The sequence below is a fragment of the Oreochromis aureus genome, linkage group 13 (genome assembly GCF_013358895.1).
Source record: "Oreochromis aureus strain Israel breed Guangdong linkage group 13, ZZ_aureus, whole genome shotgun sequence".
In the NCBI taxonomy this organism is placed as follows: domain Eukaryota; kingdom Metazoa; phylum Chordata; class Actinopteri; order Cichliformes; family Cichlidae; genus Oreochromis; species Oreochromis aureus.
The window spans coordinates 13296321-13318304 of NC_052954.1; the positions used below are offsets into that span (position 1 = coordinate 13296321).

The window sequence follows — 21984 nt, forward strand, 5'->3', positions numbered from 1 at the left end:
TTGAAATATGATGCTTAGCTGGGTATCAGTATTGGAGTGTCAGAGGTTTCTCCTTCAGTATGTGCATCATCCAGTAATGACCAAAAAAAAAAGAAAAAGATAATCAGTGATGAAGGACTATTTTTGCTCTCTCCTTTCTCTTCTCACGACTTGCGCCTTCTTTCCTCCATCCAGGTATTTGAACTACTTTGCTACAAAGCCCAGCCCCACAGGTGTTCTGCTGGACTTATGGGAAGCATGTCACCAAGGTGACGCAGACTTGGTCTCTCTGGCGACCGCACTGGAGGAAATGGGCAAAAGTGAGGTGCTAGTTGTCATGACAACTGATGGGGATTGTTGATTGGTCAAGAAACAAGAGAGCGAGACTTTTTTTTTTTCTCTCTCACCACCACCGCAATGAGAATACCTGCCTATGAATGAATATGCACACACGCCAGCGCGAATCATAAACCCACAGAGCATTTTGGTTGCTTCACATAAACTTTATTACCTCTGCCTCATTTCCCTTTTCACTGGCCCTGAAAAGATCAGCCACTGTAGCTCCATGGCCACCATAACATATTCCCATACGTGCCATCCACCTGCTAAGCCGATTCGGCTTGAGCCCTCCAAAGCAACGTTGCATCTGCGAGACGTAAAAAAAAACAATCCGAGGGTACCAAGGCATAAAGTGGCTCTAAAGTCGTCTGTCAGACATGGTGTTGACTGCCTTTGAATGTTGAAAATGGCTCCACGCTTGTATATACAAATATGAGTGCTTTGGGAAAAAATGGAAACGTTCATGTATTCAGCACGCTGAAGCACGCACAACGACACAAATGCTAACGCGGGATGGCCCGTGTTTCAGTAGCAGCATGAAAGTGCATGATTTAAGATCACCCTCACCTCATGGCAGAGGACTTTTGTTTCTTCATTGTCATCCCCATGTGTGCGCTGAAGGACAGGCAGCACCGACCTGCCTTCAGCCTCCCCAGGCTACACACACTCCAACACACACACAGGCAGAGCAGTCATTAATCGGCTCTAAAGCAGACAGGCTAGGATTTCTCATCTAACTGCTTCGACTGGTGACAAATCATGTAACGATCGAACCCTCAAGGTTCGAATCTTTTGGGCCTCTCCTATGTTATAGAAGTGCGAATTTTTGAAGCTTGCTTCAGAATTGGCGAACAACTAGACTGACTCTTTATACTGTACCAACAAACGCCTCAAAGCCTTGGCATATCATTCCGACTCACAGGGGTGTTTCTCTTTCATCTCTCCTTGCATTCCTCTTTCGCTCTGCCACACTTCAATCTTTTGAGAATAAACTGCAGGAGAGCTTTCTGGTCATCCCTTAAAAAAACATCAACAAAAAAAAAGTTTCCTTTGGGGAACGCTTTAATTTATTGTCCAGATTTGTGGATTCTTTGTTTTCTGTTTCTTTTTCTTTCACTGTCACTGGTGTTACGATCATGTAGAACCTGTTTTAACATCTGTGCTTGTTTAGGCTACTGATCTGCTGTGTATTATTTTTTTGATCCTAGTAGAGCACGCCAAAATTGAAGAGTTAGGACACAGTGGATGTCTCTCTTGTGAATAACAAAACTATGTTTATTTTTTGTTTTTTTAATCTTGTGCATCGATTCAAAAAATGTAAAATATAATCTGTAAGACATGATTAGACGGGGGGTCAAGTGTCCTGATGAATTTGCTGCACGCTGTAATTTGGAGGCTTTGCTGTAATTGAAGGCCATTTCCCGAGATCACACATGATTGTAGGATAGAATAGCCTTGCTTCGAATCAAATGGGCAGCAAGGGGACCGTGAAACTTACCTCAACACCATCGGAGTTATGTTACAATCTGTTCTCTGTCCACCACTTATCTATGTGTCCATATGTCCATGCATCGCCCTGTAGCTCATTCTGCCTCTCTTCTCTCAACTCTTTTAATCTGCCTGCTTTGTGGTCAGGGTCCTCAGTCTGTTTGCATAGTCACTATTGTTCCGTCAGCTTAAATGCTTTCGTCTGTAACATTATCTTTGCTTAAGTTCTGTGTTATTGAGTCTTTTTTATCCCTCTAAGCAAAAAAAAGAAAAGTGTTCATATCTTAAACAACCACAAGAACCAAAACACAGGCAGTATCCCTCCTCCTCAGCAGTGAGTCATGTCACTGTTTTGTGTGAATGAACCGTGTCTGTGTGTGTATGTGAGAGTGGATGTGTGTGGGCAGGTGAGTGTGCGCGTACAGTATGTGCACATTCTTAAGATCTGTCATTTCTCTTTGTAAGTGCTATGCAAGTACATAAGAAAAAGTGAAGCGTTTTGACTTCTTTTGTTTCCTGGAAGAGTAAGATTCTATTTTTTCAGATCAGGACATTGACAGGGTTTTGATTTTGTATCCTAAATTGGTTTAGGAGTAGTTTTAACATTTTTTCGGTGATGCTAGTCTGTGTGGGGATTCTCCATCCGGAGAACAATTGGATCACTGACCAAGAAAGCTGCTAACTTAAAAAAAAAGCACACGTGGGAAAACAAAGTGGCACAGCGACTGACATGATGACCTCGTGCCCTGCGGGTCTTTGCCCTGAGGAAAATACCTGGACACAATCTGTTCAGTACTTTGGATCCCTGAACACTGCAGGACTTTTGTTTTTTCTTTCCTCGAGTCTTGTTACAGAGACTGACTAGCTGTAGACTACAGTGTTTATTTGTCCAGATTTTTTGAGTGTCTGCTGGATCTTTGGCCATATCTCTGGATAATTTATGCTGGAGCTGTACTGGATTCAAAACGTGCTCCTGTCAAAGAGAAAAAAACTACCCTTTGTTCAAGAAGACAGACATTTTTACAAAAAACACCCAAAAACAAACAAAAAAAAAAACTAAAACTAAAAACTAAATGGATTCAGTGACATGATTTCATCTCTGTAAAGTACTAATTGTAAATAAATGTCTAGCCTTCTTACCTGTAACTAAATATAATTTTTATGCAATAAATTATATTTCTTAGTTTAACAGCTGTGTGTTTGTGTTTTGCTCTTTATTGCATTAAAGCCTGCTATTGCACTGCTGTATCACAAATAATCCGTAGAGCTAATTGCGAGCTTCTTCAGCGCTTAGTACTTAGCACTGAAGGACAGAATTACAGTTAAATGGCATCTGTGGTTTTGTCAATTACACCCCATTTTCACAGAAATGCAGAGCTGCTCAACCTGTCCCTCTTTACCTCACACTTCACTGGAAAATTCCCTTTAGATCCATTTAGCTTTAAAAGCTTTTAACTGGCAGGCCGTCTGGTCTTCACATTAACTTGGTCTTGGAGGTACTGATAGTGGCCTTTAAAGACTGGCTTGGGTGTTGAGATTGAGGATTCTAACCTCAGTTTTTCTTTATGACTGGGCGATGAGTGGGAAATGATCAGATGAGGCTCTCATATCGAGAAAATATTGTGAGTCATCTCTATATGGAGCGTGCATTGCTGTAAGGTAGACAACACTTTGCACCTGTTTCATTGGTGGCTGACAGTGCGTGAGATAACTGAATCTTGTATAATGTATAAAATGATGGTATAAAAGCTGACTCTAGCTTCAGCCCTGCAAAGGATGTTTTTGTGTTTTAAGGAAAAGAAAATGAGAACATGCAGCGTTAACTAAACATATCCTTCTCCTGCTTTATTGCTTGATAACAGTCATTGCTGAGCCTACAGCATTTTAAATAAGTGTGTGACCATATGAAGAGTACCTAAGGCGCTGGTGTGAAACATGCACCCAGAACTAGCCTGTCAATGGTTCCAGTCCAGCCCACTGTGAAGCCATTAATAATTCATGTTTCCCAATAAAATACACTGCTATTCCTGTTGTGGTGATGCCAGTGCTACTACTCTGGCCCTGAACTCTATGGAAAGTTATTATTTTTAAATTCTGGTGAGTGTTTAAGGGTTAGTTCCCAAAACACTCTAGATGTGAAGGTTTTTTGTCTGTGCTCTGTAATGCTCGTGTAATGACAGCAGACTGAATGAATAAAGAAAGTGGGGGGGCATCATAATTAGGTTACAGTTGCTTTACTGGTCCACCCCAGTAAAAGATCAAACTGAGCGCTATAGTAATGTGCGAAAGTCTTGAGCCAGCCCTCCATCATTTATTTTTATTTTGCTTCCAAGGAGCCAGACTTTCTTGTCATTTTTAAAGTAAAGTTAAAGTGATCTTGAGCAACAGGCTGTGTGACATCAGCTGCTTTTTCACTCATTTGCAACCCATTCGGTAATGTTTTGGTTTAATTTGTTAAGCCTCGCCATATCTCAGCATGGTGTGCACTGTCTCCTTAAAAGAATTTAAGGGAACTGAACAAGTGGAAGACAAAAAAAATCTAAACAAAACAAATAAACATTCTCTACAGCAGATGAATAGTATCTGTATGAAAGTAATGAACTGAATACATATTAAAAAAATCTGGCAAAGACCTGACGCAGGACCTGAGAGATGTATCTGGCCGCTCAGTTGATCCATCTACTGGTCACTGAATCTTCATCAGAAATGGTCTCAGTGGATGGGTGGCTGTCAAGAAAAAGAAAGAGGTATGCCAAATTACACAAGAACTGTGCTAAAAGTCTGTGGTAACCGCTCAAATTATTATCAGTATGTATGGAAGAGGTCAGGAGACAAGTACAACAGTGTATCTAAAGCCATCTGTAAAACAGAGTGGAGGCTCTGCCATGGTTTGGGGCTACATTTCCACCAGTGGTGTTGTGGGTCTTGTTAAAAGTCACGGAATTATGAACGCAGAAAAGATTTTGATCCATCACGTGATACTGTCTGTAAAGCATCTGATTGAATGTGGATTCATTTTTATAGTATGACAGTGATCCCAAATAGAATGCCAGTACAGTGAAAGAATACCTGGATAGAAAAACACACAGTGGAGCACTATCAGTCACGGATTGGAGCTTGAACATAAAAATTATTGAAGCAGTGTATGATCATCTTCACAGGGAACAAAACAAAAGGCAGCGAACATACTAAGAAGAGCTTTGAATATTCTTCAAGAAGCCGGAAGAACTATTCCTGACGACTATTTAAAGAAATTACAAAAAAGCTTTACTAAAAGATTTCAGGTTGTGTTGAAGAATAAAGGTGATCACACCAAATATTAACTTTCAAACTTGTTAGAAGCCTACCTTACTGTGTGTTTTTCCTTATATAATTTATGTTTGTGCACGTTTCAATAAATCGCTGCTTCTCCTCCCTGTTTTGCTGGCGTTTTTCTTCTTACAGATGTTGGAATTCTTCTATACAAGAGAGGTACACGACGAGACCTGTGGATATGTTGTTCTACAGTGCCCTCTCCTGGCAAATATAGGCTAATGATTTAAGCATTATTTTTTATGTATTTATTTTATTGGAGTAATAAATGTGATATATGCACAAAGCCACAATATTCAACATGACTCCTTTTTTGCAAGAGAGAAAACAATATCAAGAAAAGTTTGAAAATGTACTCCCGTCACATATAGACTAGAACTGATACTATTACGTCAGCAAGGAAAGATGACTTTACAACTAAGATCTACATATTGTATTACATTATAATTTGTTAGTTTGATTAAAGAAGCGGCACAAATCGATTACTACACTGCATTACTCTTTCACCATGGCTGTATACTATATATATCTCAGAAACCAAACCCAATTGTTAGATCAAATCCAATTTAAATAATTCCCATCATTATAGGTTTCGTAGCAGTATGCATATTTAAAATATTTGTAAAGGATTTGTCTGCAAAGTAAAAGTGTTTTTTGCTCACTTGTTAAAATATGTTTTGCTATACATTAGTAACACACAGCAAGGCACGCTCCATATAATTTATTGTTCTCTTCATGCACATTACAAACATTTTTCCCATAGAAATTGCTGCACTTTCTCAAAAAACAAAATGAAACCTATTAACAGCAAGGATCACGTAACAGCAGTGCTCACCGTGTCTGAAAATTTGTGAACATGAGACATTTTTTTCAGAATTTCATTACCTAAACTCGCGCGTTTCATTTAAAAAGGCTGCAGCGAAAAGTGTTTGTCTCTATCAATGGCTGTAGACTGTTTTCTACAGTCATTGGTCTCTATATTGACAAGACTTCCGGTTTTTCCTTATCCACAACAGATTTTAGAAATCCTTTTCAAACATATTTTGAAATGCCTCTGAGTTTTATACATATAAGCGTAACTCGGCGATATTTTATTTTGCCACTTTGTAAAATTATATGTTTTGAATCAGCTCTTGGTTGTTTTAAATGTTTACGGCTTTAACGTTGAAGGCTTTTTACCGGAAATGATGTTTTCGTTGTTGTCAGCCCTGGTCAGCTGACCGGAGTTTTTGAGGCGGTCCATTACGCGCTAAGGCAGAAGCAACAGCGAAGGAGTCCACAGCGAGAGGTACATTTAAATTATTTTTACTTTAGCTACAGTTTGTATGGGTCGAAAAGGTTGCTCACGTTTCTTTTTACACTTAGCTAACATCTACTGTTAGGTCATGTGTAAGTGTTCACGGTCTAAGTGTAAGTGTTAACGAATAAAAGACATCTTTTCGCCCTTAACGACCCTTATAATGAAGAGTGCCAACAAAGGAGCAGAATAACTTTACAATGAACACCGGGTGTCGTAAAAACTGCTGCTAGCAGGATACTTTGTTAAAAGAAGCGGCTCTTGGGTCTGTTTTTACTTACTGTTACTATTGCTTTTTCGTGGATAAGCATCACGTGAATATTTGTTCCTCATCAGCGACGCACATCACGATTTTAAGATGCAAAGTCAGCTGTGTGCTTTCACGTCAGTCGCCTTTAATGACCTACTTTTTGACGTGATAAAGCCGTGCTAGTTTGAACCTGCTTTGTTTCGTTTGTCTGTTCCTGCCTGCAGTGTTCAAACACTCCAGGCAGCCTTCTGGTCTGGTCTCATGAGCGAGCCTGCTTGCATCACTTACCACTTATTTTTAGCGTCTTTCATGTGATACTTTACTTTTAAGAAAGAGTGGATACGCTTTAAAAAACTACTGAAAGCCAGTATTATGGTTCAACAAGAACATGCCCTAATATGAGAATTTATATAAATGCTGACTTTTCCTTTCTGATGGAGCATTTAATTGTGGGTTCAAATCCGTAGTTGCAGTGGCCCATTAAGAAAAGGGCATTGATCTGCTTTGACAGTCCACAGCAGGTCACGATTGTCTATTTACTGTGAATGTTTACTGGCCATACTGTGGTGACAAACACAGGATACTTTTTTTTAATTTTTATTTCGTACATGTTATAAAGAAACAGATGTGGAAGATGCAAGACTACCTCCAACACTGAATGAAATTGATCATGTCAGGTGGCTGATTCACCGGAATTTCTGTCAGCATCAGTGACCTCTCCAAACTATGGGCTCCAAGCAAACGTGGTTGTCTTTTCGCATCTGTGGACAAGTTCTAATAAAAGTGAGTATTATAATAACAGTATAATGCCAGTTCCTCAGTGAACTTGTTTTGTTCTCATATTTTTCTTCTTCTTCTCCTCCACAGCTTTCTGTTTAAAATTTCCTGCCTTAGTGCTCTTCACTTTTGCAGCCTTCACTTTGTGGGTGTCCTGCACGCAGTCTGTGGAAATGGACGGTACAGGACCTGTGCACCCCAGTCTCAACTCATCATATCTTCCTAATGCACTTGGTAACCATGATGAATCAGATGAGGAAGACGAAGAGAGCGAAGACCATAGCCTCTCTGCGTCTCTTCTGCCCCAAAATTCCCCACCACCTTTGGCTGTGCGCTACAGTCCAGAGGATTCGTACTATTTGGTGTACATCATTTTCTTTCTGATGGGCATTGGATCCCTGCTGCCTTGGAACTTCTTCATAACAGCTAAACACTACTGGCTCTATAAACTTAGCAACGACACTCATCACAGCGGCAAGGAGGAGCAGCATTCCGACCTCAGTGTGAGTGCTTAACACAGCGTGATATGCATGTTTTTCACAGGAAGAAGCACATCTGGGCAATTCTGCATGCTTGTGACATGAAGCTGTTGCAACCCCGTCTGAGATCATATGACTTGCTGTCTTTTTGCGTCTCATTGAAATCCATTGCAGCACAGTCAAGTGGAACTGCTCCCAGACATTGTGGAATTTGTTCATTTGTTCTCACTCAAGGTGACACTTGTATGCATTAATGTGTAAGGAAAAACATAAAGCAAACTGCCATTAAGTCTTGATTAATTTTTGATTTTGCGAGATAAACACTTGCTTAGACTTGGAGGAAATGGATATTACAGATTGATCTATTCGTTTCCACCCTCCCCTTTCACTTCCTTTTTCTTTTGGGTGTCAGATGCCACATGCATACATAACTTTCTGCTTTTATTCAAGTGAATACTGAGCAAAAATGTTTTCTTTTATCTCTCTGTTCACAGGATTACTTTGAAAGTTATCTCTCCATGGCCTCCACTGTGCCCTCTGTGTTGTCTCTGATCCTCAACTACGTTCTTGTTAACAGGTTAGCTCCCCATATACACACACACACACACACACACACACACACACAGGTCAGTCCTCTCGGAGAGTTTTCTGTCGTTCACAGTTCAGCCTTGCTGTTCAGTTACTGGATGATTGGACGGTACAATGTCACATTTGTCCTGTCTAGGTTCTTAAAGGACAGGGCAGCGGTGATCTAATTTATCTTGGAACATTTGATCTAGTGTGTCTCCTCACCCTCTCTCTGGATTTTTGTTCAGCTGTGTTTATTATTGGGGTGGATAATTAAAGGCTAGCTGTGTCACATTAGGCCAGACTGCGTGTGTGTGTAATAGTTTATAACATGTTTAAACAACACAACAAAAGAAATAAATGCAAACCCATTGTGAATGGTCAAATGAGGATACATGTGACTTTTGCATCACTCTGGATGACTCTGTACTCTTGCCAGCCAGTACAATTCAACCTCTACACACATTTCTCAGGGAGATGGGTCACTTGACCAGAGGGTTTTACCATGGTAGCCTTGTGGGTGGGTTCTGATAAATGGGGCCCTTTTGAGAGATCCTCAAATTTGGGGTGAAATCTGGTTAAGTGAAGTTGCCTTTCTCCCTTGTTCTCTTTGTGGTTTCTCCTGCTCATGAACTTGAAAACAGTTACAGTGCTGTGAAAAAGCATTTTCCCTTCCTGATTTCTTGGGTTTTTTGGGGTTTTTTTTTGGCATATTCATCACATTTACATGTTTCAGATCATCAATATTAGTTTTTACATTCTCATTTCATTCCAACCCCTACACAGTTTCTCAGGGAGATGCATCACTTGACCGAGGAGGAAACCACTGCTGGCCAAAAACAACACAAAGGCTCGTCTCACATTTTGCCAAAAAACATCTTGAAATATTTCTGTGAAATAACTTGACAAAAGTTGAACTTTTTGGAAGGTTTCAGTCCTGCTACATCTGACACTAAACTAACACAGCATTTCATGAAAATAACAACATATCAACAGTCAAACAGTGTAGTGTGATGGTCTCTGGTCGCTTTACTGCTTTAGGACCGGGACAGTTTGTTGTAATTGTTGAGACCATGAATTTTTCTCTCTACCAGCAAATGTCCGGTAATTAGTTCAGTCCTGAAGCTCGGGCTCACTTGAGTTGTGTAGCAGGACATTGATCCGAAGCACACTAGCAATTCCTCCTCTGAATTTTGATACAGGGTGTGCTAAAGTTTGGTTTTTTGTTTATGTTATTTTCCTTTCCTACAAACTGTATTATGTATCTTCTTTGATTATCTTTAGACTAATATTAAAAATGTGTTGATCTGAAAAATTTAAATGTGATATATGCCCCAAAGAGCTAAAAGATCTGTCTGTTAGAGCGCTGTATGAAGGAAAATATAAAAGCTGATTTGATGTCCATGTTTACTTTTGTAAACCCAATTTTGTTAACAGAGCTCAAAGATCCTTCTGCCTAATCCCAGTATGTGTTTGTGTGCATAGGCTGTCTTCAAAATTCCGAATCCTTTCATCGCTGTTTGTGATCCTGTTGATGTTCGCGGTGACCACAGTGCTGGTGAAGGTGGACACGTCAAACTACAGGATAGGATTCTTAGTCGTCACACTGGTCAGTGTGGCCATAGTCAGCGGAGCCTCCAACATCTTCTATGGTAGCATTTTCGGGATCAGCGGCCGCTTTCCCATGAGGATCTCTCAGGCCCTCATATCAGGTAGAGATCGTTCAAGTCAAGTTAGAGATGTCTTTGGTTGACACTGTGCATGCTCACAAATATTTTCTCATGTTTCAAATGCTGATTATGTGCTGCTCCATGAAGATGATTTTACTGTATATAATAACTTTAATTTGTACTTCTTACTTCACAATGTACCAGTATAGTTTACCCTTATAGTAAAGATGGTCCTAAATGTTTCAGCCCCTTATCATTATTTAACACACTGAATTTACTGGTTATCATAGTGAGGCAAGAATTTGGGATGCTGCACATACAATCATAACATTTATAAGTCTTGGAGACCTTTGTTAGATGTTACTGCCTCTCTTTCTCATTTCCTTTCAGCCTGCTTTCTAATAAAGCTTCTAACATTTGAAAAGACAAACAAAACAAATTAAAGAGGTGACTATGCGAGACTTTTATCTACTGCACAATACTTAAAACAAGCTTCTTCTATGCCTCAGGTCAGGCTATGGGAGGTACACTGAGTGCTTTAGCCTCAATAGCAGACCTAGCCATGGCTAAAGATGTGACAGACAGCGCTCTGGCCTATTTCCTCACGGCAGATGTCTTCATTCTGCTTTGCATCATCACTTATTTGCTGTTGCCCAGGCTGGCATATTCAAGGTCAGTGGTAGGCAAAAGTTCTGGTTTCCATGTGGTTAAATACACCACCAACCACATCTGCATTTTTATTGTACAAATGTGTTCTTGTCTAGTTTATATCATTATTTGTGATTTAACACGATTGTACCAGTGTTCAACTCGTACACAGGGTGGATTTAAAAAAACTCAAAACAATTATAATAAATTAAGAACTGGGATGGGTGTTAAATTAACCTGTTCCAGTTATTTTGTGTGTATTGTATTTTAGTTAATGTATTAAATGCATGTGAAATTACTGTATTTAATGATAAAGAATTTATAATTCTCTAATAATGAACCTGTTTCAATTCACCATTTGTTCTCTAGACACTACATGGCGGCGGCAGCAGCAGCAACATGCAGTAGTCCAGGTGGCATGAGTGAGGATGAAGGTGCTGGAAACAAAATCCCACCTCTGCGACCCATCCTTAGGAAGATTTGGCTGCTCGGACTGAGTGTCTTCTATGTCTTTTCTGTCTCCATCATGGTATTCCCTGCTGTATCCTCAGGAATACAGTCTGTCGACAAGGACAGCGGCAGCCCCTGGACAACCACTTACTTTGTGCCTCTTAGCTGTTTCCTCCTGTACAACGTAGCAGATTTATTTGGCAGGATAGCCACAGCCTGGCTGCAGGTCCCTGGTCCCACAAGTAAAGTCCTGCCTGTGCTGGTGCTGTGTCGCTCCGTTATGGTACCACTCCTCATGCTCTGTAACTACCAGCCAAGGGACCACCTCCGTACGGTAGTGTTCAATCATGATGTGTATCCGGTGCTCTTTAACTGCCTGCTGGGTCTCTCTAATGGCTACTTAGGCACACTGCCAATGATCTACGGCCCAAAGGTGGTACATCGAGAGCTGGCAGAGGCCACAGGAGTGATCATGTCATTCTTTCTCGCTCTGGGACTGGCTGTTGGATCTGCATTGTCTGTGCTCATCGTGCACTATATCTGATCAGGCTGGTACACAGTAACCTGGTCATGTTCAGGGGTAAAGTTGGTGCTCATGTGAATCAGAACTGCAGCATGCACCAGTAAAGTCAGGTATCTGCTCGAGGGGAGTTGTCAATAAGCTTCTTTTTCACTTGACCAACATGCCTTAATTTCTTTATACCTCGCATTAATATGTTTACATTTATGAAGTGATTTGCAATCACTGCTGTCTATAAGAAACAACTTATTTTAAAATTTAAAAAAATCAGATGACAATTTTGGAGTACTCAGTAAATTGTAAAAATGACATTTACTTTTTCTTTTTCTTTTTTTTTTTTTTAAATACAGGTGAAAATACATGGTTAAAGGATATCGAACATGTGGCTTGATTCTGTCTACCTACTATAAACCTCGACACGTCTTGATGAACAGTTTAAAAAAACTCTACATGCTGTGGTTTGTCTTACTTCTCAGTATTGCTGTACTCCATTACTACTGGCTGTATCGATGGACAACAAATAAAACTCTGGGAGAGGTTTTATTTGTGTGAGGATCATTAGTTTTTAATACAAGTACACCATTGTCTTGTCAGAGACAGTTTCATACTTTCCTCACAGCTTCCTTAATCTGAGTCTCTAGCATTTTTTTTTCAGGATGCAGCAGACAGCACACAAAGACTTAGAGCAGAGCTGATCGAGTGCAGCAGCAAATAGGCCCAGCAAAGACTCAAACACACACTGGAGGGCATATATATTGGACTTTATTTGTATTGTTATTAAGTTTTACACCTTTTCCTACTAATAAATACTTTCCCTCCACTGAGACAGAGGTTTTCCTGTGTTGTTTTTTTCCACAAGGTAGTTTGCTTTTAACAATGTTTCCCTTGTGGGGGGGGGTTTGTGAATTAAACTTTCTACTGTACAGGATAGTCTGGGCTTTGAGTTACCAGAACTGTTTCCCAGTAATTTTACCCATTTATTTATTACAGCAGCAATTTTTTATCATGTAGAAAAACAGACTGAAATTGGACTCTTAAAGATATCTCAGCAATTAAATTTGTAAGCATCTTTTTACAAGTTCAGTCCACACAATGTCATCTAATAATCAGGTTGGTGTTTCGATCCCTGGCTGCTCCAGTCTGCATGCCAAATTTCTTTGGGCAAGATACTAAATGTCACTTCGTTGGATGGATCCACTGGAGTGTGAACGTTAGAAAGCATTAAAAGTAAAGGACTTGTGTAAATGAGTAATGCTGTGTGAAGATTTGGGTGCTAAGGCTGAGTAGAAAAGCGCTATATAAGAACCAGTCCATTTACCATAGTTTTACCAAAGTTTGAGGGAAATGCCAGTCACAATACAAGGAAAACAAACAAACTATAGATTGGGAATCGCTTTATTTGTTAAAAAGTTTGCACTGTAACAATTACCTCAGCGTTTCAAGCAGACATTTAATTCTGAGAAGTTTTTAGTGCATTAGAAGCACACGAATTTACAAACAGTTAAAGAGTGAAAGAGTTAAATGTGAACTCAAATTACACTCTGATTAACCTCCAGTGTCAGCTCATAAAAAAACAACAAATATCTCTACAAAATATAAATGTTTCAGAGAGATTTATTACTGCAGATTTACAGATACACTAATGAACTAAATAATTTGTATTTGCAAAGAGTACCACAATAGAGAAGAAAGCAAATCTAGCTTTGGGGTGGGGGGTGGGGGTGGGGCAGATGATTTACAGCCAATATCCAAAATGTGAAAATTGTGTTCTTGTTTTCACCTCTCCCAGTAAGAAAGTGCAACTCAAATGATGCCAATTTGAAAAAGTAGACAGTGAAGCAATTGTGGGCCACTATACATGTAAATACTCCCCCCCTGCCCAATAATCCAATACTTTGTTGGAGGGGGGGGAAAAAGAACAAAACACTAGTCCCTTTCCACCATAACATCATTCAAAATATCAAAGTTAATTTAAACACGAAAATTAACAGTGGGAAGCAGCACTAGAGTATTTCTGTTGAATTCCCTACAGGTCAGTTTGTACGGGTCGTCCTCTATACCCACACATGGCGTTGGCAATGAGCCACAGCCTGAAAGACAGAAACAAGTGGTTGGAGAGATGTATTAGAGTAAGGTTGAGCTTAAAGAGTTTACAATCACAGTTCCAGGGGCATTATGACGCCAAAGAGTCATGGTTAATAAGATACCCAAAAATATGTTTAACCAAATTTCAAACTACTCACATTGCACTGTTGTGCCGTCTCCATGTTCTTGCACCAGAATGAAGGTCCCCAGCTGCACTGCTCTGTTCCCAGCAGTCTATGTGCAGCACCAGGACAGGCTCCCAATTTCTATTACACACACAAATAAACCTCAGATGTTAAAAACTGAGTTGCAGGTATACAGTTTAAGCCATAACAATCTCATTTACTGCTAATGACCAAAAATGTATATTTCAGCATTGTGTTAATCCTTTACAATCCAGTGAAACATACTACCAGTTAACTCTATTATTATTTTGAAATAAGTAATCCTTTTACCATGCACACAAAGTCTGGGTCAAGCATCTCGAGCAGCAGCTGAACAAGAATTGGCTCATACTGTTGAACCAACTGGTCACACTGTTGACAGAAACCACAGTTAAAATGTAAGGGTGTCACAGGAGGACAGGTAAAAGAGTTCCACAAGATTAATTAGCACATCTACTCACCTCAGTCTTGTAAGAGTCAGGCAGAAAGTTGCATACTTTTCTCACAGCTTCCTCAATCTCAGCCTCTGTTGCATTCTTCTCCAGGATGCTGTCAATGTAACTGACTGCAGCTTTACACACCTCACAGTAGCCTCCGACCTTAAAGCGGGGCTTGTCAAGTGCAACTGTGAAACAGTTTTAGGAGTGATCATCCATCCATGTATTTAAATGCTTAAATGTTTAGCCCTGCAACAGCCTGGCAATCTGTCCAGCGCTACCTCGTGCCCTAGGGTAGCTAGGATAGGTTCCAGCTAGCTAAAGCACAATGTACATCTGCATACAGCATGCTCTGAAGACTGAGAACTTACCAACATATGCACGTCCTTGACCATTGCAAAGTCCCAGCACTGTGCAGACAGTTTTGGGATCAGCCTGCTGCACAAGCAGATCAATGATAGCCTGACCATATGTCTCAATCAGATCCTTGCACTGGGAACTCAAAGAGGAGGGCAGGATTGAGCACACTTGCTCCACAGCGTGAATAATCTCCTCCTGCACAGGACAGACAGGTTAGCTGGACATCAGAGCAAACCACACCAGTATTATGTTGGCAGCAGTTTGTAGCTTATTTTTATGATCATACTGGACATATTAAGGGTTACACAGCCCACCTCTGTAGAATGTTGCTCGAGCATGCTCTCCAACTGTTTCATCACATACTCGCAGATGGTACAGGTTGGGGAATCACGGACACGGACCATGGGCTGGACACAGGGTATGGCTCATTAGCATGTGCAATATAGTGCTATACAACCATTTTTTATTTATTCATTTAAAACTGAAATAAATATCAAATACAAAAATTAAGATTAACCACTGCACACTATCCAACATACTTTACCTTGCCAGACTTTTCTGCAGCAGAGTCTACCTTGGTGGCAGGGAAAAGCTTGGCGGCAGGGAAAAGCTTGGCGGCGGGCACAGTCTTAGCAGCCTGAAGTGTCATCATGGGAATGGATTTCTTCATTCCAGTACAAAAGCCAACAAAGGCGCAGATTTCTCTGGGTTGCTGAGGAAGGAAGCAGCACAGTTACTCAGGATTAAAAGCCAAAGTTTTTGTTTTGTTTTTGTAAGTAATTTAAAGTAAAATTTCATGCTGATAGCATAAAAATTCCACATTGCCACCCATGCAATATACAGGAGTTTTTATGCACATACACCTACTACATCTTTGTTTTACCAGCACACACACTGCAACACACACTCATGGTGACACAAACTGTCATTTCAGATGCAGCATGAAGAACCAGGAAAGACCGGTGCACCTCATAGCTGACTTGATTCTGTAAACTAACATAACCTAAGCACATATCACAAGAACCAAGTAAACTGCATGCTCTGACTGTGGCCCTACTCCATAGTGTTCAAACAGGCACCAAAGTGTCAGGTCATTAACCAAACAACCCCAGTGTTCAAAAAAAGTATAATTAGACCATCATTCGCACGTGTCTCAAGACCTAAGGGTTAAAAGGCTACAGGCTGAACACAGAATGACCTACCTGTTCCTGGGGAGCAGCATACAAAACCCAGAGTAGGAGAAAACAGAGCAAAAAGACATGAATGGAGAGGAGAAAAGTAACAAAGGAACACAGGTGAAAACAAACAAAGTAAGAAGATAAAATTTGAAAAGAGCACAAGCGAACGTGACCAAGTTTAAGTCAGCAGGCCAGGTGGTGCTGTTCTACAAAAATGTCTTGCTGCATTTGCTTCTAAGCTTAAGTACTACAATGAAATAACTATTTAAGCCACGTTGTAGCTTCAAAAAGTCAAACAGAAGGTTAAAGCACATCATCAAAAGGAACCAGAAGACTCACCATGGACATGAGCTGCTGCACAACCAGGGTTCCATACTGGCTAACATATTGCTTACACTGCAAAGACAGAAGTACAGGTATTAGAAAAGCTTTGTTTTTCCTCACTCCTGGGTGTGGTGAAGAAACCCACACGTGGGATATTTACCTGGTCAGCCAAGCCTGGCCCCAGCATATCACACTCCTTCTCAATATTCTCAATGAGAGAGTCAATAAATGAAGAATTGGCTTTGGCCTCTGCCTGAGCATCAGTCAGCAGTTTGATGCAGTCCTGGCATACTGTATCACTTTCCTACAAGGAAGACAGGCAAGTTTCAGTGCCAAATAAAGAGTACACTTAACAGCAGGTGTTGAGGACATTTCAAGCTTACCTGCTTTGGAGACTCTTGCTTGGGGGCCTCCTCTTTGAGGTTCTCCAGAGGATAAAGGAGCCCGGGCACATTGAAGAGGAAGGGAGACACTTGCTGGGAAAGGTCAACTTGAGGTATTTCATTGGACAAGAGCTGCTCCTGGGCCTGAACCTTAGCCAGGGCTGCCTGCTGTGACTGACAGAGTCCCATGGCTCCACACACCACGGCAGGATCATCCTAATAAACACAACTTCATATTACTTTCAATACCTTCCCCATTTTAAACTCCCTTTGACCAAAACACTTTGCTTCCCACACACATTAGCCTAAAGAGAAGTGAAATCATTTAAGTCGACCGTGCTTAAAAAAAAAGAAAAGTCTGCATTTCCTGTGCAAACAAACTGGTTTAGTAAATACTAAATGGATTCTCCTTTTTCCTCCAGAATGGTGTAGCAGGTGTGTGTTAAGACAACTACACTAAATGCTCCTAGTCATGGGTTTAGTATTGCACAATGACTAGTCTGTTCCCATTTAGACTTAAAACTCATTTCCCCATCAATAGCCCTTTTTAAGCTGGGTGCACTCTGGTCACACAACCACTTCCGTTTCCCTTTAGAAAGAAAGAAGTAACAGATGGGGTATTTACTTAGAGTCTTAAAAAGAGCAGAATGATAAATGCACAGACAAAGCAAACGTTTAAAAGAATCTATGGGTTATATTTGAAAGCATGCAATATGGTTCAAAATGTAAACCTTATGACAGTACAACTCTAAGACAAACTCAATAATGAATGGTTTTTTTTGTCCAAATGCTAAAGGCTCAGATAGCCACCTATATTTAAACTGAAAGCTCGCACAAAGAGATTCAAGAAGCTCACCAGTTCTCCCTTGATGATTCCCATGAGGATGGGGTAGTAGTCATCCACCCTCTCTTTGCACTCTTTACTCAAATCTTGATCAGGGATGAGCTGGCAGGCCTTCTCCAGGTACCCTAGGATCTCAGCCTGCAGTCACAGAAATATGCAAATACCAATGTTTAAATCTTAGTGTGGTTGCAGGAAACTCTTATATAAAAAAAAAAAAAAAAGAAAAAAAAAAGAAAAGGAAAAAAAAAGAAAAAAAGAGTTGTGGATCTTTTGGCCTTACCTCAGTGGCATTCTCCTTCAGTACTTGCCCAACCACAGTCAGAACCTCTTTACACAGGACACATGGCACAGATTTCTGAAACCAGAGAATTGAGTGTGTAAATAAAAAGCTGCAAAAAAAAAAAAAAAAAAAAAAAAAAAAAAAAAAGTTGTTTTAAGTAAACCAAAGCTCCCAATACAAAAAAAGAAAAAAGAAAAAAGAAAAATCCATTCATGTTTGCCTAACTACACATTTCAATGTAGGAGAAAGTATAACAGAACAGTTTGCCATTTTGGGAATTAAAAAAAATAAATAAATCTGTTAAAATATATACAGATCACTCACCATCTGGGGCTTGTTCCACACATTCTGCTGGCAGTGAGTCACAGCTCCACACAGAGATGCAGTTTTTACATTCTTACACCAGTAGGGGGGGCCACGAGCACACTGCTCAGTGCCCAGCAGAGGAGTTGCCACCGCTGTGAAGAGGACAAAGAGTCATGCTTTGACAGACAATGTATACTTTTGTGTTAAATCTATGCTCAAAGTCATATGTGCAGACCCCTCTAAAACCTCACAACACAAATACATCATATCCCAATATCCACTTCCTTAAAAATATAACTACACGTTGCACTGATGCAGTTATTGTGAGTCGCTCGTACATTAAAACAAAACAAAAACAAAAACCTAATGTGCATTTCCAGCTACTTTTTTGCCACAGAATGGATCAGTGAGAGAATAATAATCATCACCTCAATACAAGGAATAATGATGGTAGCAACATGAGTGCTCACGAATGTAAGCAAATTCCTGGACGGAGATAGCTTTAGCTATCAGAATGGACGTGAGGGAATGTACAAAGTGGAAGAATTTGTGGGAGAAATATATTTGCCTCCGTGGTGGGAGGATAAAAATATGACTACAATAAAGAGTGGGGACTCCGGGGCAAAAAAAAAAAAAAAAAAAAAAAAAAAAGAAAAAGAAAAAGAAAAGAAAAGAAAGAACAAAGTACCAAAATTTCTTTCCCCTCTGTCATGGCTGACACCAAATATAAAACTAGGACAACCTCTGACTGGCAACAGTGTCAGACACCATAGGTTACATCTTAAAAGTTTACAGAGATTCACTGCAGAAATCTAAAACAGCAGTTACAGAGAGATCAAAAAGCAATCTCATAACAAAACCATGTTCCTCGGCAAGTTCACCGCTGCTTTATATGACAGAAATGGAAACCGATACATTTGTTTTTCAGAGTTCTCATTTTCTTCTTTTAGATTATACTTCAACTATGTTTAAAGTTTTAAAAAAGGCTAAACTAGCTCGATTAGACCAAAAATAGAGAGTATGACTTTATCAAGCAGGACTCTTCAGACCACAGAAAGGAAATTCAAGGCCAACTTCCTCAACTTAAAGTATGATTTCAATAAGACACTGCCCTGCAGGTTTAATTTTAAACAACTCTGTAAAGACGACAGGCAAAAGGTCAGCTGTTAACCATGTCGACTGAGTTCTAAGAGGTTTTTCAGAAAGTAGTGAGGGGTTCTTGGTTGTTGTTTTTTTAAAAAAAAAAATAAACTCACGATCATTACCTTTAACTCTAAAAAGAAGTGTACTGATATTGTATTATTTTTATAGTAATTAAGATTTAGTTTCATGATAGCACCCTTGTCTCTCCATACTAATAAAGAACAATACTAATAAAGCTCACTTAAAACCAAGATAATTTACAAATCACTGAGGATTATGGGTACCCAGCTATACTATACTTTGCTAAGGTTTATGACCATGGGGGGGGGGGTCCCTATTAGCATATCTATCTGGCATCAGGGGAATTCAATTGTTCACTCATGCATCACAATTGCAGAAGTAGGGGTGGGGGGGGGGGGTGTATAGCTCAATGCAAAAAAAAAAAAAAAAAGCCTTTACTGTTCTTCATGTTTGCTGAAGTGAAAAAGTGATGCAGGAAGGCACCCATGTTTTGCATGCAGTGTTTCCTGTTTTGCCCATTAATGGTTTTGAAAAGAAGATCCAAACTATCTGCATGTCACAAAAACTACATTTGGAAAATATGACAAACTAAAAGTAAGCTTACACTCACTGACTGTTGGATTTCAAGGCCAGTGAGCAGACTTGAGTGATAACAGCCAAGAATGAGCAACGAAGGCAAGGCTGAACCAACAAACCTTCAATCACCAGCTACAGTGTATGCAGGGTCACATGAGCTTTTTATACAAAACGACAAGCTGTTCTGAGGCAGACAACAGTAGAAACTGCCTGTTCAGCAATTTATGGCAAGAAAAAGTTTTACAGTAAGTCAACAAATTCTGTGTGACCTAAAAGCCTACATTCAGGTTTCTATAAAGTCAAGAAAAAAAACAACAACAACAGAAAAACACTTGAGGTGAGCAATCACGATCACATGACACAGTAAAAGCACAACAGGCTTTAAGCAGGATTCAGATTGGATTTGGCAATATCAGCATGTAACCTGCGGTATAAAACTGTTTAATGCGACAGGCTACACGGTTTTTGTGATCCAAACAGCCAACTATCAGCAGAAAGTACACGACACATGTTAAACAATGTGACTAAGCCCAAAACCTGTGACATGCGGGAGTAAGAATGCCAATGCAGGAATGTGGATGTAAAAAACAGACGTTACGTTTCACCCAGAAATCCAGGTGAAACTAAGCAGTAACTACACAAAGCAAAGAAGTCGGTGTGTGAAACAGCCTGGTCTGTAAGGAAACCAGGCTTCTGCCATGATAGTCCATAGTCCAAATGGCACAACACCAAAATAACATGTATCCGCATCAATAGCCTAGTTTTGCAGGTTATGTTTGGTTTTATTGCAGAAATAAATGGTTGGTATCGGTGACGCAGTTTTATCACAATATAAGGATACACCCATCAACACAATCAAAGTGAAACACAAGTATAGGTCCCGTTCCAAAATCCCCCAAAAGAAACAAAAACTGAAAAGAAAGTTTCAAATTCAACATTTCGGGGTGGGTGGAACCAAAGTGCTGCTTTAGCAGATCAAACGTAAACTTCCCCTTCAACATTACCAGTAGTCAAAGCACCAGATACTGGGCCGAACAGGGGTCTACAACAGTTAGCTGACTGTTCGGGTTTCCATTGTGGTGTTCCTTCATATTTACACACGTAAACGCTATTTTCGGGTAACTGTTGTAGTAACGTTAGTTAGCTGAAGTAGCTAAATAGCATTAGCTAAGAAGCTTGCGTTAGCACAGCTAAGGCCAACGGGCAAACAATAAACCTCAAAGTCACGCGGTTAAAGATTCATTTGACACCGCTATATCGTTAAAACGTGTAGAAAATTATCTATATATTGTAATTTGAAAACAAACTCCCAGGTTATATTACTAAAAAAATAATTAAAAATAATTCCCGGTATACTTGTATATCAAAGCTACTTGAACGCTTCCGCCTATTGATGTTAAAACGCAGATAGTTATACAACCAAAAAGCTTGTTTTTATAGACCGACAACTGTCGAAATCAGGTCACCTATAATGTTAAAAAACACATTATTTTTACACTTGTTTTAATACTACCTGAGGACACCAAAAGAAGAGTTAGGAGCAGCATGACTGCGCTGTTTTCCGATCCGTGTGTTTGTGTTGGTTGTCGGGGAGGACTGCAATGCAGACTGCGAGGGTGTTGTTGCCTTTATGCGTCACCGTCAGGTGATCCGAAACAAACATGTGACTCTCAGGCCATCATGGCTGTTCTTTTTTTTTTTTTTTTAATTCAAACACACTTAGAGGAACCAAAACTTTTGACTAAACACATTTCTAAAGTAGTTGTAATATCTGTAAATGCATGGCTTCCAAAGTGAGGCTGCGACTCTGTGGTGGGCCAAGAAAGTAGTCCACAATTTTTAGATTAACCTCCTAAGGCCCGAACTCTTTCATGGCGTGCATTTTTAATTTCTCTTTGAAATTATATATTATTGTCATATTGGGGCCCGATGAATGTAAAAACAAAGAATTACCAGATTTTTTTTTTTTACCTGATTTTTGTTTCTAACAAAAATGAGAGCCACATATGAGGATATTCGTTTAAAATTTAGATCGAACAGTAGCAGTATAATCATGTCCTCATAAGTGGATAATGTGATGTCCACATATGTGGACGCCAGGTCCTAG

At 39.9% G+C, this 21984-nt stretch overlaps 3 protein-coding genes across 7 annotated transcripts in view; 2 read left to right on the forward strand and 1 right to left on the reverse strand.

Annotated features, from left to right (window-relative positions):
• unc5b (unc-5 netrin receptor B) overlaps positions 1 to 2995 on the forward strand; it is a 55667-nt gene extending 52672 nt beyond the window's left edge. For both annotated transcript variants that reach the window (XM_039621350.1, XM_039621351.1), the window contains one exon: positions 175 to 2995. In XM_039621350.1, the coding sequence (XP_039477284.1) occupies positions 175 to 340 (166 nt within the window). In that variant the 3' untranslated portion in view covers positions 341 to 2995. The remainder of the gene's footprint in view (positions 1 to 174) is intronic.
• A 3318-nt stretch (positions 2996 to 6313) lies between these two features.
• Positions 6314 to 12602, forward strand: slc29a3 (solute carrier family 29 member 3). Of its 3 annotated transcripts, XR_004199007.2 has the most exons (8): positions 6315 to 6406; positions 7285 to 7448; positions 7533 to 7945; positions 8416 to 8498; positions 9974 to 10200; positions 10668 to 10830; positions 11176 to 12324; positions 12432 to 12602. XR_004199007.2 is itself a non-coding variant. In XM_031732066.2 (7 exons), the coding sequence occupies exons 3-7, from the start codon at positions 7616 to 7618 to the stop codon at positions 11798 to 11800; spliced, it is 1428 nt and encodes a 475-aa protein (XP_031587926.1). In that variant the 5' UTR covers positions 6314 to 6406; positions 7343 to 7448; positions 7533 to 7615; the 3' UTR covers positions 11801 to 12602. The 3 variants fall into 3 exon arrangements, 2 of the variants coding, with proteins under 2 accessions (XP_031587926.1, XP_031587924.1); XM_031732066.2 differs by having other exon boundaries at positions 6314 to 6406; positions 7343 to 7448; positions 11176 to 12602; XM_031732064.2 differs by having other exon boundaries at positions 11176 to 12602.
• A 553-nt stretch (positions 12603 to 13155) lies between these two features.
• On the reverse strand, positions 13156 to 21547 carry LOC116314153 (prosaposin). 2 transcript variants are annotated; one of them, XM_031732067.2, is made up of 15 exons: positions 21391 to 21547; positions 18156 to 18289; positions 17832 to 17906; positions 17564 to 17689; positions 16708 to 16923; positions 16485 to 16628; positions 16340 to 16396; positions 16025 to 16030; positions 15367 to 15534; positions 15137 to 15229; positions 14834 to 15017; positions 14487 to 14650; positions 14317 to 14397; positions 14020 to 14127; positions 13156 to 13866 (listed from the first exon to the last, which is right to left on the reverse strand). In XM_031732067.2, the coding sequence occupies exons 1-15, from the start codon at positions 21422 to 21424 to the stop codon at positions 13831 to 13833; spliced, it is 1626 nt and encodes a 541-aa protein (XP_031587927.1). In that variant the 5' UTR covers positions 21425 to 21547; the 3' UTR covers positions 13156 to 13830. The 2 variants fall into 2 exon arrangements, with proteins under 2 accessions (XP_031587927.1, XP_031587928.1); XM_031732068.2 differs by lacking the exon at positions 16025 to 16030.
• Between the last annotated feature and the right edge of the window lie 437 nt (positions 21548 to 21984).